General features: G+C 34.9%; 1 protein-coding gene across 1 annotated transcript in view; it reads left to right on the top strand.

Moving 5' to 3' along the window:
- The window catches only part of tbc1d5 (TBC1 domain family, member 5), a 32,567-nt gene that overhangs the window by 13,293 nt on the left and 1,215 nt on the right, over nt 1-18,059 (top strand). Inside the window, exons 4-22 of the mRNA XM_048202324.1 lie at nt 1,275-1,320; nt 1,446-1,554; nt 1,696-1,785; nt 1,880-1,954; nt 2,059-2,126; nt 6,540-6,642; nt 6,811-6,899; nt 7,086-7,136; nt 7,273-7,342; nt 7,443-7,615; nt 10,152-10,294; nt 10,557-10,663; nt 11,660-11,745; nt 11,846-12,135; nt 12,330-12,392; nt 13,390-13,598; nt 13,813-13,909; nt 14,004-14,083; nt 17,241-17,558. Of these exons, the coding sequence (XP_048058281.1) occupies nt 1,275-1,320; nt 1,446-1,554; nt 1,696-1,785; nt 1,880-1,954; nt 2,059-2,126; nt 6,540-6,642; nt 6,811-6,899; nt 7,086-7,136; nt 7,273-7,342; nt 7,443-7,615; nt 10,152-10,294; nt 10,557-10,663; nt 11,660-11,745; nt 11,846-12,135; nt 12,330-12,392; nt 13,390-13,598; nt 13,813-13,909; nt 14,004-14,083; nt 17,241-17,558 (2,267 nt within the window). The remainder of the gene's footprint in view (nt 1-1,274; nt 1,321-1,445; nt 1,555-1,695; nt 1,786-1,879; nt 1,955-2,058; nt 2,127-6,539; nt 6,643-6,810; nt 6,900-7,085; nt 7,137-7,272; nt 7,343-7,442; nt 7,616-10,151; nt 10,295-10,556; nt 10,664-11,659; nt 11,746-11,845; nt 12,136-12,329; nt 12,393-13,389; nt 13,599-13,812; nt 13,910-14,003; nt 14,084-17,240; nt 17,559-18,059) is intronic.

Here is an 18,059-nt window from a genome sequence, read left to right as displayed (position 1 = left end):
TGTGGTGTCATTCAAACGACTTTGACAGTTCTTTTTTATTTACCCACTTAAAATGCCTATGGCTCGGCATTTCTCTAAAGCTGCCAGAGTGGCGGTGGCACCGGGGCTTTGGCCCGTCATCCCGGCTTGCATCTATATTTGTTTATTTTAACTAAAATATTTAAAAATATATATTTTTTTTAAATTTTGAAAATATTTGAGTTTTGAATTGATTTCACATGGACCGTTTGGATTTATGCAGGGTAATTAATCAAATTTTTATATATATATATATATATATATATATATATATATATATATATATATATATATATATATATATCTAGACAAGGAGGGATTTTTGTGTTTGATTTGTAATTTTATTTCAATTGAAAAATCACTATGGTTGTAGTAATAATAAGGGTGTAACGGTACACAGAAGTCACGGTTCAATATGAGTTTGGCACAACAGGAAAAAGCAACAAATCCCCAAAGCTAGGTTTCTTTTCATTTATTTTGAACAGACTGTAGTGCAAATAACAGTTTGTTTCACCTAATGGCATTTAGTCCCCCTGAGGTAATTGGTAAAGTACAGCCTCCTTTAGTGTATTAAGCACTAAGCAGTAAACAGAATGCACTCCTGCCAATCCCCCCAGATTCCTGATTGCTTAATTAAGGAATTCTTGATTTGTTACTCTAATCGATAGATTGATCAATGCTGAGTGGTAAAATCCAACGGCTATTTTCAAACTTATTTGCACGCGAGTATTACGCTTTTTCAAGAAATCACAAATTGGCATAATGCCATTGTGCTTTTGTAAAATAAAGAAAACAAACAGCATGATGCTTTCTGCTGTAGCGGTTTCCTTTCCATGAAGTTTGTGCGTCAAAAAAATTAATCGAAACTCAGCGTATAGGCTACTAGCAAGCTCTTGTTTTTGGTTGGTGCATAAATCGTCTCTTCTTCTTCCTGTTGTGGCAGTTAGCAAACAGTGTTGCATTAGTGCGCACACCCTTCTGGATTGGAGGGCTGCAGCTGGATACTGTTGACTGTATTTGTCATCTGACTGTATGCACTGAACTGTGACATCCTTACCTTGATGGTTCAGGATGAATAGATGTACCGTTACACCCCTAATTATTAATATGCAATATTACCTAGTGCTATTCTGCACTATGAAAAAGATGAAATTATAATATAAAAGTTAATTATTCCAAGTCCACTGGATTCCAGTTGAGGGTTTAGGTCATCAACTATGATGTCTTAACCATTTTCTGTGTTTCTTTAATTTCAGGAGGATCATTGGATAGTGCTGTTGAGTCCACGTTTCCGTCATACAGGTCTCTCAGTTCATTCATCTTTCCCTAATGCCACAAAGCATCAGAGATTCACATCTGAAACTCTCTGCTGTGTGGTGAAGGAGTATCTCTATCCTCTAACTTTCTGTTTGACGTGTTCTTTACAGAAAGGAGTGGGATGATTTGTTCCAGAACAGTAACTACCTGGCGCGGATCAGGCAGGCTGGCATTAATGGACGATTACGGAGCAGCCGATTCCGCAGCGTATGCTGGAAGGTAATGGTTACCTGACAGCGTGCAGATGACAGACCTAATGCACGAAAATTGTCTTTTTGTTGTTACTGGGGTTGAAAGGTGAAGTGTGCAATTTCTGTGCCAAACGAAGTGGATGATGAGCTTTGGTTTCGTTCATTCCAGCTTTATCTGGACGTCCTGCCAGAGGATAAGACTCAATGGATCAGTCGTACCAAGGAGCTCAGAGCACAGTACGAAAAGATCAAAGAGACGGTATGTGTGACTGTTCACACATGTATGTGATAGTGATTTATGTGTCTTCAGTAGGTTTTGAGACTAAATCATGATTGTTTATCTTGAACTGCAGCACATTACAAACCCTCGCAAAGCTGCCGGCCAACAGGACCTGGTGGTGAACAACCCACTCTCACAGGATGAGGGGGTGAGAGAACATTCAGTTCAGTAAAACCATAAGAATGGATGAATCTGTCCATTACTTATTGATATCTTCATATCTTTCTGTTTCTTTGTGTCTCTCTCTTTCAGAGTCTCTGGAATAAGTTCTTTCAGGATAAGGAGCTCAGGAGCATGATCAAACAAGATGTTTTACGAACGTAAGTGTGTGCACTACCTATAGGCCTACACATGCACTACAATTCAAAAGTTTGGGGTTGGTAAAAATTTTTTTTTTTTTTTTAATCTTTTTGAAAGAAGTCTCACCAAGGCTGTATTTGCTTGAAAAATACAGTAAAAACAATATTGTTATGAAATAATATTACCATTTAAAATAACTGTTTTCTGTTGATTTTTTATATATATATATATATATATATATATATATATATATATATATATATATATATATATATATATATATATATATATATATATATATATATATATATATATATATATATATATATATATATATATTTTTTTTTTTTTTTTTTTATGGCAAAGCTGTTTTTTCAGCATCATTACTCCAGTTTTCATTGTCAAATGATCCTTCAGAAATCATTCTAACAAGGCCAGATTTATGCATAGGCATTCTAGGCACGTGCCTATTCTCGCACGTCCAGGGGGGCCCAATTTACAATGAGGAGAAATAATATTTTTAAAAATGATTGTTATTATATTATTATTTCACTCTGTAAAACAATTAATTCATTTATAAATGAATACAATTTAAAATACTGTTGCTGTGGCGGAAACCTTGTATCTTCATTTTTCTTTTTCATAAATCATTACTATTGGTCACCGTTTACGTCTGTCTGTGGTTTTTGCAAATATTTAACCAATGAAAAGTATTAGAGCTTGTGACTAAATCTCGTCTAACTCCAACTGTCAGTATATGTATATGTGTATATATATATACATATACATACAGTACAGTCCAAAAGTTTGCAACCACTAAGATTTTTAATGTTTTTAAAAGAAGTTTCGTCTGCTCACCAAGGCTACATTTATTTAACTAAAAATACAGTAAAAACAGTAATATTGTGAAATATTATTACAATTTAAAATAACTGTTTTCTATTTGAATATATTTCACAAAGTAATTTATTCCTGTGATGGCAAAGCTGAATTTTCAGCATCATTACTCCAGTCTTCAGTGTCACATGATCCTTCAGAAATCATTCTAATATGCTGATCTGCTGCTCAAGAAACATTTAATGTGTACAAATGTACAATATTTTTCAGGATTATTTGATGAATAGAAAGTTCAAAAGAACAGTGTTTATCTGAAATCTAATCTTTTGTAACATAATAAATGTCTTTACTGCCACTTTTGATTGATTTAATTCATCCTTGCTGAATAAAATTATTCATTTCTTTAATTTCTTTTAAAAAAAATAAAAATAAAAATTCTTACTGACCCCAAACTTTTGAACGGTAGTGTATAATGCTACAGAAGCTTTGTATTTCAGATAAATGCTGTTCTTTTGAACTTTCTATTCATCAAGGAATCCTGAAAAAAAAAAAAAAGTACACAACTGTTTTCAACATTGAAAATAATCATAAATGTTTATTGAGCAGCAGATCAGCATATTAGAATGATTTCTGAAGGATCATGTGACACCTGAAGACTGGAGTAACGATGCTGAAAATTCAGCTTTGCATCACAGGAATAAATTACTTTGCCAAATATATTTAAATAGTACACAGTTATTTTAAATTGTAATAATATTTCACAATATTACTGTTTTTTACTGTATTTTTAATTAAATAAATGTAGCCTTGGTGAGCAGACGAAACTTCTTTTAAAAACATTAAAAATCTTAGTGGTTCCAAACTTTTGGACTGTACTGTGTGTGTGTGTGTATGTATGTATATATGTATATATATATATGTATATATGTATGTGTAATATATATATATATATATATATATATATATATATATATAAAATCTGTGGCATGTTCTGAAATGAGGAGGCACATTATTTTTTTATTTATGAATGAGTGTAAATTCATGCATTACTCTTAACGTTGACACATCTTCCTTGTTAAATGAACATTACATTACATCAAAAAAGATAAAAAAACAACAAATACAATTCTATTTTGTAATTTTACATTAACAATATAATGTTCTATTTATCAAAACCAAGTCAATCTCATCAAGTTAGTGTTTTAAGCATTTCTACATTCATTCCAAAATAATAACTAAAGGCAATAATAATTTAAACAATTTATTTTATTTGTGTATTGCCGTTTTTCTTTTTAATTGTCAACCTAGGCTATTTTGGATCATCAGTCATGCTCCGTAAACACCGTCTGTCACAGACACGAATTGTATTTTTAATTTCACCAAGCGGATTTCACTAAAAAAAACCCCGCAGTCATCATGTTTTCAGTCCATTTCGAGTTTGATTTTGACGTGACATAAAGCGGTGATATCTAACTGTGATCTGTTTACTTACTTTTCAATTAGTCTTCCCATTGACGCCATCATTTGTTCAGTCAAACTGACGCGCGGAATGTGTATGTCAACAAGAGGCGGGATTTATCGCATAAACCAATCATATCCAATCATAACCAATTACATCCAATCATAGTGCGATGGAGACATTGCCTCCTCTCACGTGACTTTCCCCCATTCATTCTCAATTACCCCCCACAAAACCCACCGCACGCCGGGGGTCTGATGATTTTCTATGGTTTTCTATGAGAGCAAAGGGAGGCATGACTCCATAGACTGTAAAGCATGACTCCTGCTGTAACTTTACCTGGCGGTGTCGCTGTTGGGCAGTGTTCCTTAAGAAGTACGCGTGACTTGCGCTCTTTTTAAAGGTCCCGTTCTTTGTGATCCCATGTTTCAAACTTTAGTTAGTGTGTAATGTTGTTGTTAGAGTATAAATAAAATCTGTAAAATTTTAAAGCTCAAAGTTCAATGCCAAGCGAGATTTTATTTAACAGAAGTCGCCTACATCGAACGGCCAGTTTGGACTACATCCCTCTACTTCCTTCTTTAATGACGTCACTAAAACAGTTTTTTGACTAACCTCCGCCCACAGGAATACACAAGAGTTGCGTCTGTAGAGTGTGTTTGTCGCCATGTCGTCGAAACGCTGTTATTTTCATCCCGCAGTCCAATCACCGGGTCTGATTCCGGCTCAAATTGATAGGGTAAAATTAAAGACATGTTTACAATAACACTGAGCGCGTGCATCTCCACGTTATGGTAAGAGGCGTGACCTTTCCGGGCACGGTGCGCTCAGAGCTGTCGAATCACAACACAGGAACCGCTGGCACAATCAGAACTCGTTACATATTTCTGAAGGAGGGACTTCATAGAACAAGGAAGTCATCAGCCTGTTTTTATGACAGTGGAAACAGCGGTATACAGATAAGTAAATTATGTGAAAAATACTGTGTTTTTTGACACGCGAAACATGAACACATGTTATATTGCACACTATAAACACAATCAAAGCTTCAAAAAACCACGAAAAACGGGACCTTTAATGTCATAATTTGTGATATTTGTGTTGTTTTATATGTAATATGGATTATTTTCTCATCCTATTTTTTTTTTTTGAGGCACTGCTGCCTCCCTTGCCTCCCTTGCCTCTTTATAATCTTTATAAAACTTTATAATCTGTAATTTGATGAAAACGTAATGCGATGCACTTACTTGCTGTCTCAGATGCGGTCAAAAAATTAATTGAGCTTAATTTTGGTAAAATGTTAATACATTGACACAATCAAGTATATGATCATAAAGCCACAATATCAACTTCAACAAGACAGTGTTATTATTTATATGTAATTATTTTAAAAATACAGTGTTTTTCATTTCTTGAAAAGTAGCATTTTTGGCCATACAAGGTTTCTGACTGACATCGATATATGGGGGAATTCTTTAATTAATATAAAGTTCCAAAGAACAACATTTATTTAAAATAGTTTTTTTTTCCCCAACAATGTCAATGTCTTTACTGTCACTTTTGATCAATTTAATGTGTCTTTCCTGAATAAAAGTGTTAATTTCTTTAACAAAAAAAACCTGACATCAATGTTTGTGTGAATGGTGAATTTTTGTTTGTTTTATAAACATTTATACCTTTTTATTTGCAATTTTTACTCACTCATTAAATAAGCATATACTTAAAATTATATTATTGTAAACCTGTCTGTACCTAGACACAATTTACATTTGTCTACTAATCTCATTTTAAGCATTCATAAGTCTTTAGATCAAAAGGTTTTTAAGATCATGAGAAATTCAGTTGTTAATTAATTCAGTCAAATATCGAAATTATAAAACACACATAAAATTTATATATAATTTCTAAAATACATTTATGATGCTGTAATACCTAAATTCACTTGTAGCATTTAAAACGATTGATTTTAGTTTGCTTTTTATTTTTAATATATTCACATAATATAATATAATATAATATAATATAATATAATATAATATAATATAATATAATATAATATATATATAATATAATATAATATATATATATAATATAATATAATAATATAATATGTCTGTTGCTCCTTGATTGTCTGCAGATTTCCAGAGATGCTGTACTTCCAGGAAGAGGATGTCCGGACGAAGCTGACTGATATTCTCTTCTGCTATGCACGAGAGAATGAGCAGCTACTGTATAAGCAGGTTTATACACACATAATGATTGTGACAAATACTGCCACACCACAACATAACCTGTCAAACTGGCTCAGTCGTATCTTGTAGTGTAATTTTGCCAAAATAAGCATTTACCTCTCTACATTATCCTCTTGTTTCTCTCGTCTTCATCCCTCCCTCTCTGTCTCTCTACAGGGCATGCATGAGTTACTGGCCCCTATAGTGTTTGTTCTCCACTGTGATCACCAGGCGTTTCAGCATGCCAGTGAGACGGCCAATCCCAGGTCTGACCTATTTACCACACAGGCGAGACTGTCTACTGTCACACGAACTTCTGAATACTTGCTCAAACTTAACTTTAAAACTGTTCCGTGAAGTGTTTCTATTTTTGAATCATTATTAATTGACTTTTCAGTGTTTCTTAGTATATTTATTTAAACTATATCTTCCCTTTCGTATCTCAATTGCAGTGAAGAAATGAAAGTCCTTCTGGATCCAAAATTCCATGAGCATGATGCCTAGTGAGTAAACGTCACATTATCACACTGGATGATCTTCAACAAAATTGTCATGCCCGATTAACTGCATATAGTTGCTAAACACACTTTGCTCAACCTGTTGCATCTGTCTTTTTGTTCTTCATCAAATATCCCATAGTGTCATGTTTTCTCTGCTCATGGAGACAGCAGAACCCTGGTTCAGCAGTTTTGAGCGGGAGGTCAGAAAGGTACTATGGATGATTTCACGTAAAATTAATTGCATTGATATTTTGTCAGCTACCTACTTCAATCTTGTTAAAAACTTTTAATGGTGTTTAAACATTTCAGGGAAAAGAAGAGATGTTAACCAGCATCCCATTTGCGAGACCACAGGACTCCGGCCCTTCTGTTGCAATAGTGACCAAAGTCAACCGAATTCAGGATCAGCTAGTAAAAAAACATGACATTGAACTGTACATGCACCTCAACAGACTAGAGATAGCGCCCCAGATATATGGCATGTGAGTATGAATTAACCTTTTTTTTTTTTTTTTTTTTGAGTCTACAGCAGCCCAATGAAATTTGGCACACTTGTAGTGGTGGTCCTGAATAGTAATCTGACCAACTTTTGGAACCTTTTAGAACCAACTCTATACCTCCACCACCAGCTCAAATATTCACTATTCAACTTTTGAACACTTTGTCCTCGAAAGAAAATGTTTAGTACATTTGATTACTCTCCTCAAGCTGGTCACATTCAATATCTTACATGGACTCCACCCATTACAGTAATCGCCATTTTGAAATGTATTATATTTAGTTTAGTTTAGACTGAGCCGCACAGAAATGCCTGAAGAGTTTTGATGAATTTTTTGTTCAAAAGTTATGATGCTGTAAAGTTTGGTACACTTCATCAGCACTGTGATCTGAGGTTACATGCGGAAGTTGGTAGCAGTGCCACCTACAAGTCATGAAATCCAAAAATGTCTTTTTTTTGCTAATAACTTTTGAAATGTTTGGCAGAAATGCCTGTCCGGCATTTTGAAAATTGACACAAACTGTGATATTTTTGAGTATAGCATGTTCTATCACCAGCATGTCTTTAAGGTACATGTCAAGTTTGAAGACAGCGCCACCTACCATTCAGAAGATAAGGCTTTTTACAAAAACGCTTGTAACTCTGAAAACTCTGTCCGAAATTAATTTTCCCAGTATTGTTACTTTCTACTGTTTATGCCGATTTCTCATGTCATTTTCCAACGTTATGCTCGACCACCATTTTTATGTATATGAAAAACAGTTTTTTGTGCTACCCTTCCTACAAATCTTGTCCAAAATCGGCTCAGGTGATCTTTGGACCGAGCTGTACAGAAATGGCTTAACATGTTTATGATACTCGCTACCGTTTCTGAGAAACACCTTTCCGAATTGGACAATGCTGGTGTTTGTTGACTTATGATATGTTAGCATAGCATGCTAATTGGTTAACATTAATTAGAGGCCATTCTTTCTGATGTGGCTCTTTTGCTATCAAACATTTTGCTATTAAACACAAGCTACGTTATTGGCCAAGTTATCTTAGTATGCTAATAGGTTAGCATGCTAACTAAAGCTTTTGTGTGTTCCACCTCATATTGAAGGGTCTCTTCAGCAGTAAGTAAATTGTTTGTTGACCTATGATATGTTAGCATAGCATGCTAATTGGTTAACATTAATTAGAGGCCATTCTTTCTGATGTGGCTCTTTTGCTATCAAACATTTTGCTATTAAGCACAAGCTACGTTATTGGCCAAGTTATCTTAGTATGCTAATAGGTTAGCATGCTAACTAAAGCTTTTGTGTGTTCCACCTCATATTGAAGGGTCTCTTCAGCAGTAAATAAATTGTGTGTCATGTACATGGCGCACTGAGATGATGAGCGATGAGCACTTGACCAGAATGTTGGGGGTTCGAATCCTGTATGGTGTGATGTCCAAAATGTTACTGATATGCCAAGTATGTTCAAGAGTTTATTTGAATCTGTATTGTAACTGTTAGTTTGGGTGTTTAAATCCCCAGTGTACCTGAACCATTTTTAGCTATGCTCTGTTAAAACATTTTTAAATAATTTAGAGATATCAACAACTTAGGATAGGTATCAGTTATGACTTTAAAAAAAAATCTAAAACGTTTTGTAGTATAACATACCATACTTAAGGAAAACAAATAGAACATCTCACAACTTCAAAGTTGTTATATTTCTGGCCATTTCTTACAATGAGACCTTAACTTTTATAGTTTTAAAGACTTTTAGGACCAAATGTCATAACATTTTAGGGCCATTAATTGTATTTGTGCCTTTCACTCAAGTCTATTTGATATCGCACAACCACAACCTAAGCGTGGCGTACTGCGTAGAGCAATGGGCTGGATGTTGGAAAATCGTGTAATCTAATCCTATGTGTAATGCAAACTTATACCATTTAAAGTTTGCTATGTGCATAATGTTGCTTAAAAATATCTTATGTTCAAAAATTCAGTGTGATAAGGCAATGAGCACCTGACTCGAAAGTTGAGGGGTTTGATTCCCATGTCGCACATCATTATAACAGATCATGTTGTGGTGTTTTGACTCAGCATTGCACTAATCTTTCAACCTCTTTTTATTATTATTATTATGGGAAAAGTGTATTTGTTGGTTTACTTATTATTTGGGGCCAAGCAACAAAGGTACTTTAACTAGTATTGTACCTGTTGGTTTAATTATAATTAGGGGCCAAGCAACAAGGGTGCTGTAGCTCCTGTTATATCTGTTGGTTTTGTTATTATTAGGGGCCAAGCAACAAAGGTGCCTTAACCACTGTTGTACAGTATCTGTTGGTTTTCTTATTATAAGGAGCTAAGGAACAAAGGTGCTTTAGCTGCTATAATATCTGTTGGTTTATTACTTATTTATATTTAATAATTTCTTGTCATTTCTCCATGGTGCATATAAACATTTATGTTAAACCACTTATTATTGAATTTAGTCAAACTTTCCTTAAGTTATAAATTCTGTTTCTGTGTGTTTGTGGGCAGTCGCTGGGTCCGATTGCTGTTTGGTCGGGAGTTTCCCCTGCAGGATCTGTTGGTGGTCTGGGATGCTCTTTTTGCAGACAGCATCACTTTGGACTTGGTGGATTACGTGTTTGTCGCTATGCTTCTGTACATCAGAGATGCATGTAAGTTAAATTCTCTGTCATCTGTGCTTTGTTCATAACATAAACCAAAGGAAAACAATATACAGACTTCCTAAGGCGTAAATCAACTCTGGGTGTTCACCCTGGAGCTCTGTGAATATCAAGCAATACTAATGACATGCAGATGAGTTGGCTTATGCCTGTTGGCATTAAACATGTATCTTTACAAAGAGCTCTAGAAGATATTTATCAGTTTATTTGAAAGTCCAGTAACTGTATCGTTCCTGTGTTCTTCACGTCACAGTGATCGCAAGTAACTTTCAGACGTGTCTCGGCCTCCTGATGCACTATCCTCCTATCGGAGACATCCACTCACTGCTCCTAAAAGCACTATTCCTCAGAGACCCTAAGGTACTGTCGGACATACAGACTCTTTCATTTTCACTTTTAATTCACTTTTAATATCATTAAAAATAAATAAATATTATGAAATATATAAATATTTGATTACAAATAGATTTTATATATATATATATTATATAAAATACACATTTATTAAATATTATAATATTTATGTATAATAATATAATATAATAATTTACTCACCCCCATGTCATCCAAGATGTTTGTCTTACTTTCTTCAGTCGAAAAGAAATTAAGGTTTTTGAGGAAAACATTCCAGGATTTTTCTCCATATAGTGGACTTCAACAGTTACCAACCGGTGGAAGGTCCAAATTGCCGTTTAAATGCAGCTTCAAAGTGCTCTACACGATCCCAGGCAATGAATAAGGGCCTTATCTAGTAAAACGATCTGCCTTTTTCTAAAAAAATAAAAATTTATATACTTTTTAACCACTAATGCTCATCTTGCACTAGCTCTGCGATGCAACCATCACGTTGGAAAGGTCATGCATGACGTAGGCAGAAGTACCGAGCAAGTGTTTAGTTTAGTTTTTCGCCCTATCGTGGTACTTCCTACGTCATGTGTGACCATTCCAATGTGATTGCGTAATGCGTGGGGCATCGCAAAGCTAGGGCAAGACGAGCATTTGTGGATAAATGTATATATTTTTTATTTTTTATTTTAGAAAATGACCAATCGTTTCACTAGATAAGACACATATTCCTCGGCTGGGATCGTGTAGTGCGCACTGAACCCTGTTGAAGTCCACTAAATGGAGAAAAATCCTGGAATGTTTTCCTCAAAAACCTTAATTTCTTTTCAACTGAAGAAAGAAAGACAAAAACATCTTGGATAACATGGGTGAGTAAATTATCAGAAACTTTTGAACTAATCCTTTAAGGTAGCTTGACACTAAAAAAGCAGAGACACTATATACTGCTGAAAGCTTAGTATGTACTCAGTATAAGTTATTTTTGTCAAATGTCTTTTTATATAATTTTAGAATAATCCTCGACCAGTAAACTACCAGTTTCAGCAAAACCTTGACTACTACAAAACCCGTGGAGCCGACTTGGTCAACAAGACTCGGTATCTTGTGTTTTTGTCCATATAACTTTGTGCACATAGATGCTATACATTACATACATTTATTTACAATTTAGAAAATGTTTTATTTCTTTTTCTACAGGGCCAGCACTAAAGCAGCACCTCTCAACATTAATAAAGTATCCAGTTCTCTTCTTAATTTTGGCCGGAAGCTCATTGCGCCGATGGGAGGCGGCTCCAGTGGCATCTCACCAATAAACAGTGAGGTGATATCAGCTCCTCCCCTTCAAACTCCAGTGCCACGACCATTGGCCGAACCTTCATCATGCACCACTCCGGCAAACACGCAGATGAAATCACAGCCACACACACAAACGCAGCATCAGCACCGACTGCTGAAGTCTGAAAGTATGCCAGTGCACCTCAGCAAAGGTGAGCACTCGTATACACACACCTTTACCTATACAACCCTGTATGCCTACAGATTGTGTTGATTTTACCCATATACCTCCAGACGTTATTAATACTTAAGTGTACGTGGATTATTATGTGAATGTGTACATGCATGTGCTTAAGAATAGGTACAGAGTAGGTGTGTGCTGTAGCCTTACTTTGCTGTCTGTTAGACGTAGGTCCTTGTGGAGCCTCTCAGATTTCTCTCCCTGCCCAGATCCAATCTGATACCCCAGGTAACTGCTGCTATGACAACAACAACGGCACCAGAGTATGCATGCATGCTTTATAAATGCATTTTATTTTATTTTATTCTGTTTTTGTATGTTTTTTTTTTTGTGTGCTTTTACTGTGACGTCTGCTTTGTAATCCATGCATGTGTGCATGATCTATTTTTTAATGAGTCATTCTGCTTTTTGCCACCAGGCTTTTTTAGTTTTTAAAAAAAAAAAAAAAAAAAGATGTATTTGTATTAATTAATCCAATTTAAAAAAAATAAAAAAATAAATTTGCACTACTGTTTAAGGTTGATAAGCTTTTTTTTATATTTTTGAAAAAAGTCTTTTATGCTCACCAAGGCTACATTTTATTTGATCATAAATACAGTAAAAACAGTAAAAAAAACAAACAAACTATTATTCATTTTAATATATTTTAAAATGTAATATATTCCTTTGATTGCAAAGCTGAATTTTCATCATCATTACTCCAGTCTTCAGTGTCACATGATATTTCAGAAATCATTCTAATATACTGATTTGGTGCTCAAGAACCATTTTTTGGTATTATCAATGTTGAAAACATTTGTGCTGCATAATTTTTGTGGAATCCATGATAGATTTTCATTCAGGATTCTTAGATGAATAGAAAGTTCAAAAGAACTTTTGTAACTATAAATGTTTTTACTGTAACCTTTGATCAAAGTAATCCATCCTTGATGAATATAAGCATTAATTTCTTTCAAAAACAAACTAAACCTTCCTGATTCTGATAAACTGATATTGATTTTGTGTAATTATTTTCTGAACTTTCTATGTCATGTTTTGTTTTACTTCTGTTTTATCTGTGATTTACTGCATGCTCTATGATTGCGTCTCAGAATCTTCATGCTATTTATGAAGCTTATATTTTTTTATAATTGTTCTGTTACCTTTTGATCTTGCTCTTTTGTTGTCTGTCCTCATAGGCTGTCTGAGAATAACTTTTGTTACTGTTCTTATTTCATTCTTGCAGGCCACACCCCCAGGACCATTAGCTCCTCCCCCAGCACTGAGAGTTTGTCTGGTGGGCGGGACCATGCAATGTCTTCCCCTCCTCTCCCTGTGTCCAGGGGACGAGACTCCAGCACATCATCTCCACCATCCTCTGCCACGAAGAAAGACTCTTTCTTTAATATCAGTCGCTCACGGTCCCACAGTAAAACTATAAATAAGAAGGATGCAGTAAGCAGCGAATTTAGTTTTTGCAACTCTTGTTTTCTTTTTTACAACTTTACCATTTGCAGTCCTGGGCTCTCATTTTGTGGCAAATTTTTTCTTCATATCGCATGCAAATTACTATTATGTGCTATTAAGTACGATTTTGTGCTCCTGTTTGTGTTGTATTTTATAGGTGCTATATGTATGCTTATGTATGCATGTGTATTTTTACACACAGGAGGAGCTGGAGGCCCAGGTGTCATTCTTACAGGGTCAGATTAATGACCTAGAGGCTATGAGTAAATATTGTGCCAAGATGATGAACATGCACATAGGTGAGTCACTGAGCCAGTCAGTCGTCTCTGCACTCATCCAGATCCAGGACACTGGTGATGGAATCGTAATGATTTTGCTTTGATTTATGGATAGGAAAAATTCAAGAAGTGATACTGCAGGAGCATCTGGAGAAGGAAGATGAGGTTCTGGTGTCACTTGCTGGACTAAAACAGGTATGACTCAGGTCTCCAATTTGCTAAAAAAAAAAAAAAAAAAGACAATTATATAATATTTAGTAACACTATATTTATATATTAATTTAATACATTTTGTGTGTATGTTTGTGAAATTAAAACAAAAATAGTCACCATTTTCAATCAATCTCACTTACTAAAATAATTTTGGTAACATTTCTTTACAATAAGGTCCCATTTTGTTAGCTCAGGTCCATTAAATGATACTAACAGATACAACTTTTGATTTTAATTATGAATTAGTAAATCTTTAAATAAGATAAATAAAATGCTTTAGAAGTGTGTTTTTTTTTTTTTTTTTAAGTTTAACTAAGGTAGTTAACTAATGTAAACAAATGGAATCTTATTGTTAAGTGTTACCACAGATTTTTTTTACTATGTCCATTTATTGGTAAATAACCATGTTCACAATATTACGGAGCCCCTAAAGGGACATGGTGGTGGAAAAAAAAATAGGAAGGGAGGAAATTTTAGGTGCTGGTGGAAAAAAAATTTGAGGATTTTTTTTTTCCCCAAATGTTTTGCGTTCCCTCGCAAAACTTTTGCATTTCCCCGAGAAACTTTGCGTTCCCACACAAAGATATTTGCGTTCCCTCGCAAAGTTATAATCGTTCCCTTGCTGTGAGCTCGGACAATCACTTCCTCTTTAATGTCCCGCTGGCTGGCAGTAGTGTTTCAGTTAGTAACATACATTAATAATGCACACAAATAATGCGCAGCTCTTAGAGTTTGAACTTGTTGGACTCAAATATAAAGAAATGCAGTCAGTGCTTATGTCAAGCAGTTCAGTAAAGTTGGCAATATATTCACAGATTCGAGGTTCCCGGATTAATAACTCGTGAGCTAAACGTTGTTAAAACACAAATGCAGCTATTTCCAATCATACTAACCTAGACAACGAGCAACAACAACCCAATTTTCCTCAAATGTGCTTTATAATAAATTGGTCTCTATGAGCAGGCGGCGGAGATACACGTCTGAAGGGACCGTCTGAAAAGTGCAAAACCCAAAAAACTTTTGCTCATTTTAAATTATGTAAAATACTCAATAACTTCATTGTAACACACTGTACTGTCACCAAATTTAGTTCATACATCACTGCTCTCCTGCTGGTTAGGTACTACAACACTTAGTTTGGCAAGTAGCACATAAAGGCCTTCTTTACACAAATGATGTTGGTACACAGCTTACATACTTACAACAGCTTTTTTGCATGATAATTGCTTACTGGATTTGATGGCATTACAATTTATTTAATATTTTTACTCATAACAGTGAAGTTATTGATTTTAATTAAAGGTGCCCTAGAACGTCTTTTTAAAAGATGTAATATAAGTCTAAGGTGTCCCCTGAATCTGTCTGTGAAGTTTCAGCTCAAAATACCCCATAGATTTTTTTTAATTAATTTTTTTACCTGCCTATTTTGGGGCATCATTAACTATGCACCGACATATAGGTTGCGGCCCCTCTAATTCTCATGCTCCCCCGCCCCCGGAGCTTGTGCTTGCCTTGAACAGCATAAACACAGTTCACACAGCTAATATAACCCTCAAAATGGATCTTTACAAAGTGTTCGTCATGCAGCATGTCTAATCATGTAAGTATTGTATTTATTTGGATGTTTACATTTGATTCTGAATGAGTTTGATAGTATGCTCTGTGGCTAAAGCTAACATTACACACTGTTGGAGAGATTTATAAAGAATGAAGTTGTGTTTATGACTTATACAGACTGCAAGTGTGAAAATGAAAATAGCGACGGCTCTTGTCTCCGTGAATACAGTAAGAAACGATGGTAACTTTAACCACATTTAACAGTACATTAGCAACATGCTAACGAAACATTTAGAAAGACAATTACAAATATCACTAAAAATATCATGTAATCATGGATCATGTCAGTTATTATTGCTCCATCTGCCATTTTTCGCTATAGTTCTTGCTTGCTTACCTAGTCTGATGATTCTGCTGTGCACATCCAGACATTCTGCCCTTGTCTAATGGCTTGAACATGAGCTGGCATATGCAAATATTGATGGCGTACACCCCGACTGTTACGTAACAGTCGGTGTTATGTTGAGATTTGCCTGTTCTTCGGAGGTCTTTTAAACAAGTGAGATTTATATAAGGAGGAAACAATGGAGTTTGAAACTCAGTGTATGTCTTTTCCATGTACTGAACTCTTGTTGTTCAACTATGCCAAGGTAAATTTAATATTTAATTCTAGGGCACCTTTAATAATCATAAAAGTTATGCATTTTTATATAAAACTAAGTGTTCCAGTACAACCAGAACTAAATTTGGTGACAGTACAGTCTGTTACAATGAAGTTATTGAGTATTTTTCATAATATAAAATGAGCAAAAGGGTTTTGGGTTTTGCACTTTTCAGACGGTCCCTTCAGACGTGTATCTCCGCCGCCTGCTCATAGAGACCAATTTATTATAAAGCCCATTTGAGGAAAATTGGGTTGTTGTAGCTTGTTGTCTAGGTTAGTATGATTAGCATTTGTGTTTTAACAACGTTTAGCTCACGAGTTATTAATCCGGGAAGCTCGAATCTGTGAATATATTGCCAACTTTACTGAACTGCTTGACATAAGCACTGACTGCATTTCTTTATATTTGAGTCCAACTAGTTCTAAGAGCTGCGCATTATTTGTGTGCATTATTAACATATGTTACTAACTGAAACACTACTGCCAGCCAGCGGGACATTAAAGAGGAAGTGATTGTCTGAGCACACAGCAAGGGAATGATTATAACTTTGCGAGGGAACGCAAATATCTTTGCGTGGGAATGCAAAAGTTTTGCGAGAGAACGCAAAGTTTCTCGGGGGAACGCAAAAGTTTTTGGAGGGAATGCAAAAGATTTGAAAAAAAAAAAAAAAAAAAAGCCTCCCATCCCAATTTTTTTTCCACCAGCACTTAAAATTTCCTCCCTTCCCATTTTTTTTTCTACCACCATGTCCCTTTAGAGGCTCCGTACAATATAAACCCCTTCAGCGTGATACAAAATCTCAGGGTTTATTTTGTTTTTATTTTCATTTTATGAGAAAACGGTGTTCTAAATACAAATATGACACTCTGCTTCCATGTACAAATATAATTAGTCTCTCTTAACCATATTGTCCCCAGATTAAGGACATCCTGAAGGGGGCTCTCAGATTCAACCAGAGCCAGCTGGAGGCGGAGGAGAATGAGGAGATATCCATAGCAGACGATCACTACTGCTCTAGCCAGTATAGTACACTAAAGGATGAAAGTGATCCAGACCATTTGTCTGCAGACGCAGCTGGTTCTACAAACAAACAACAAATGGTTCCAGAGCATTACGACCACCAGGAAGGAGACATGGTAGCAGAAAAAGAAGAAGAGGAGGAGGAGGTGGAGGTGGAGGAGGAGGAGGAGAAGGTCTTGACCACTGAGAATGTCCCCACAATACCAGAGCCGCAGGTTAGAGATGATGATCACACATCAAGCTTTAATGAATTTCCCTCACACAAAATGGGATTTTGTATGGGATTAGCTTTATGGGCTGTCAATCAAAAAAAAATGCATTTGAAGCAGTGTTATTTTAGTATTATTAATGTACTATTATAGTATTTATTTATTTATATTTTAAATTAGCTTGTATTTTTATATTTTAGTTTCATTTTCATTATTCATTTAATTTTAATAATTAATTTAGCATTAATTTATTTTTATTTCAGCTTAAGTCATTTTAATACTTCAGCTTTATTTTATTTTAGTTAGTTAGTTGCCAAGGCAACATTTATCATTTTAATTGAAGTTTTTCATCTAATATTTAATTTTAATTCCAGCTTATTTATATAGTTTTTTTTTTACATATTCATTTAATTGGTATATTTTTAATTTTAGCACCAATTTAAAGTAATTACATACTGACTACGTGCTGATTATTGATTACACATATCAATATCTGAGAAATGCCTC

The sequence above is a fragment of the Megalobrama amblycephala genome, linkage group LG9 (assembly GCF_018812025.1).
Source record: "Megalobrama amblycephala isolate DHTTF-2021 linkage group LG9, ASM1881202v1, whole genome shotgun sequence".
Taxonomy (NCBI): Eukaryota; Metazoa; Chordata; class Actinopteri; order Cypriniformes; family Xenocyprididae; genus Megalobrama; species Megalobrama amblycephala.
The sequence above is the reverse complement of the archived record's forward strand: the minus strand, read 5'-3'. Positions and strand labels throughout refer to the sequence as shown.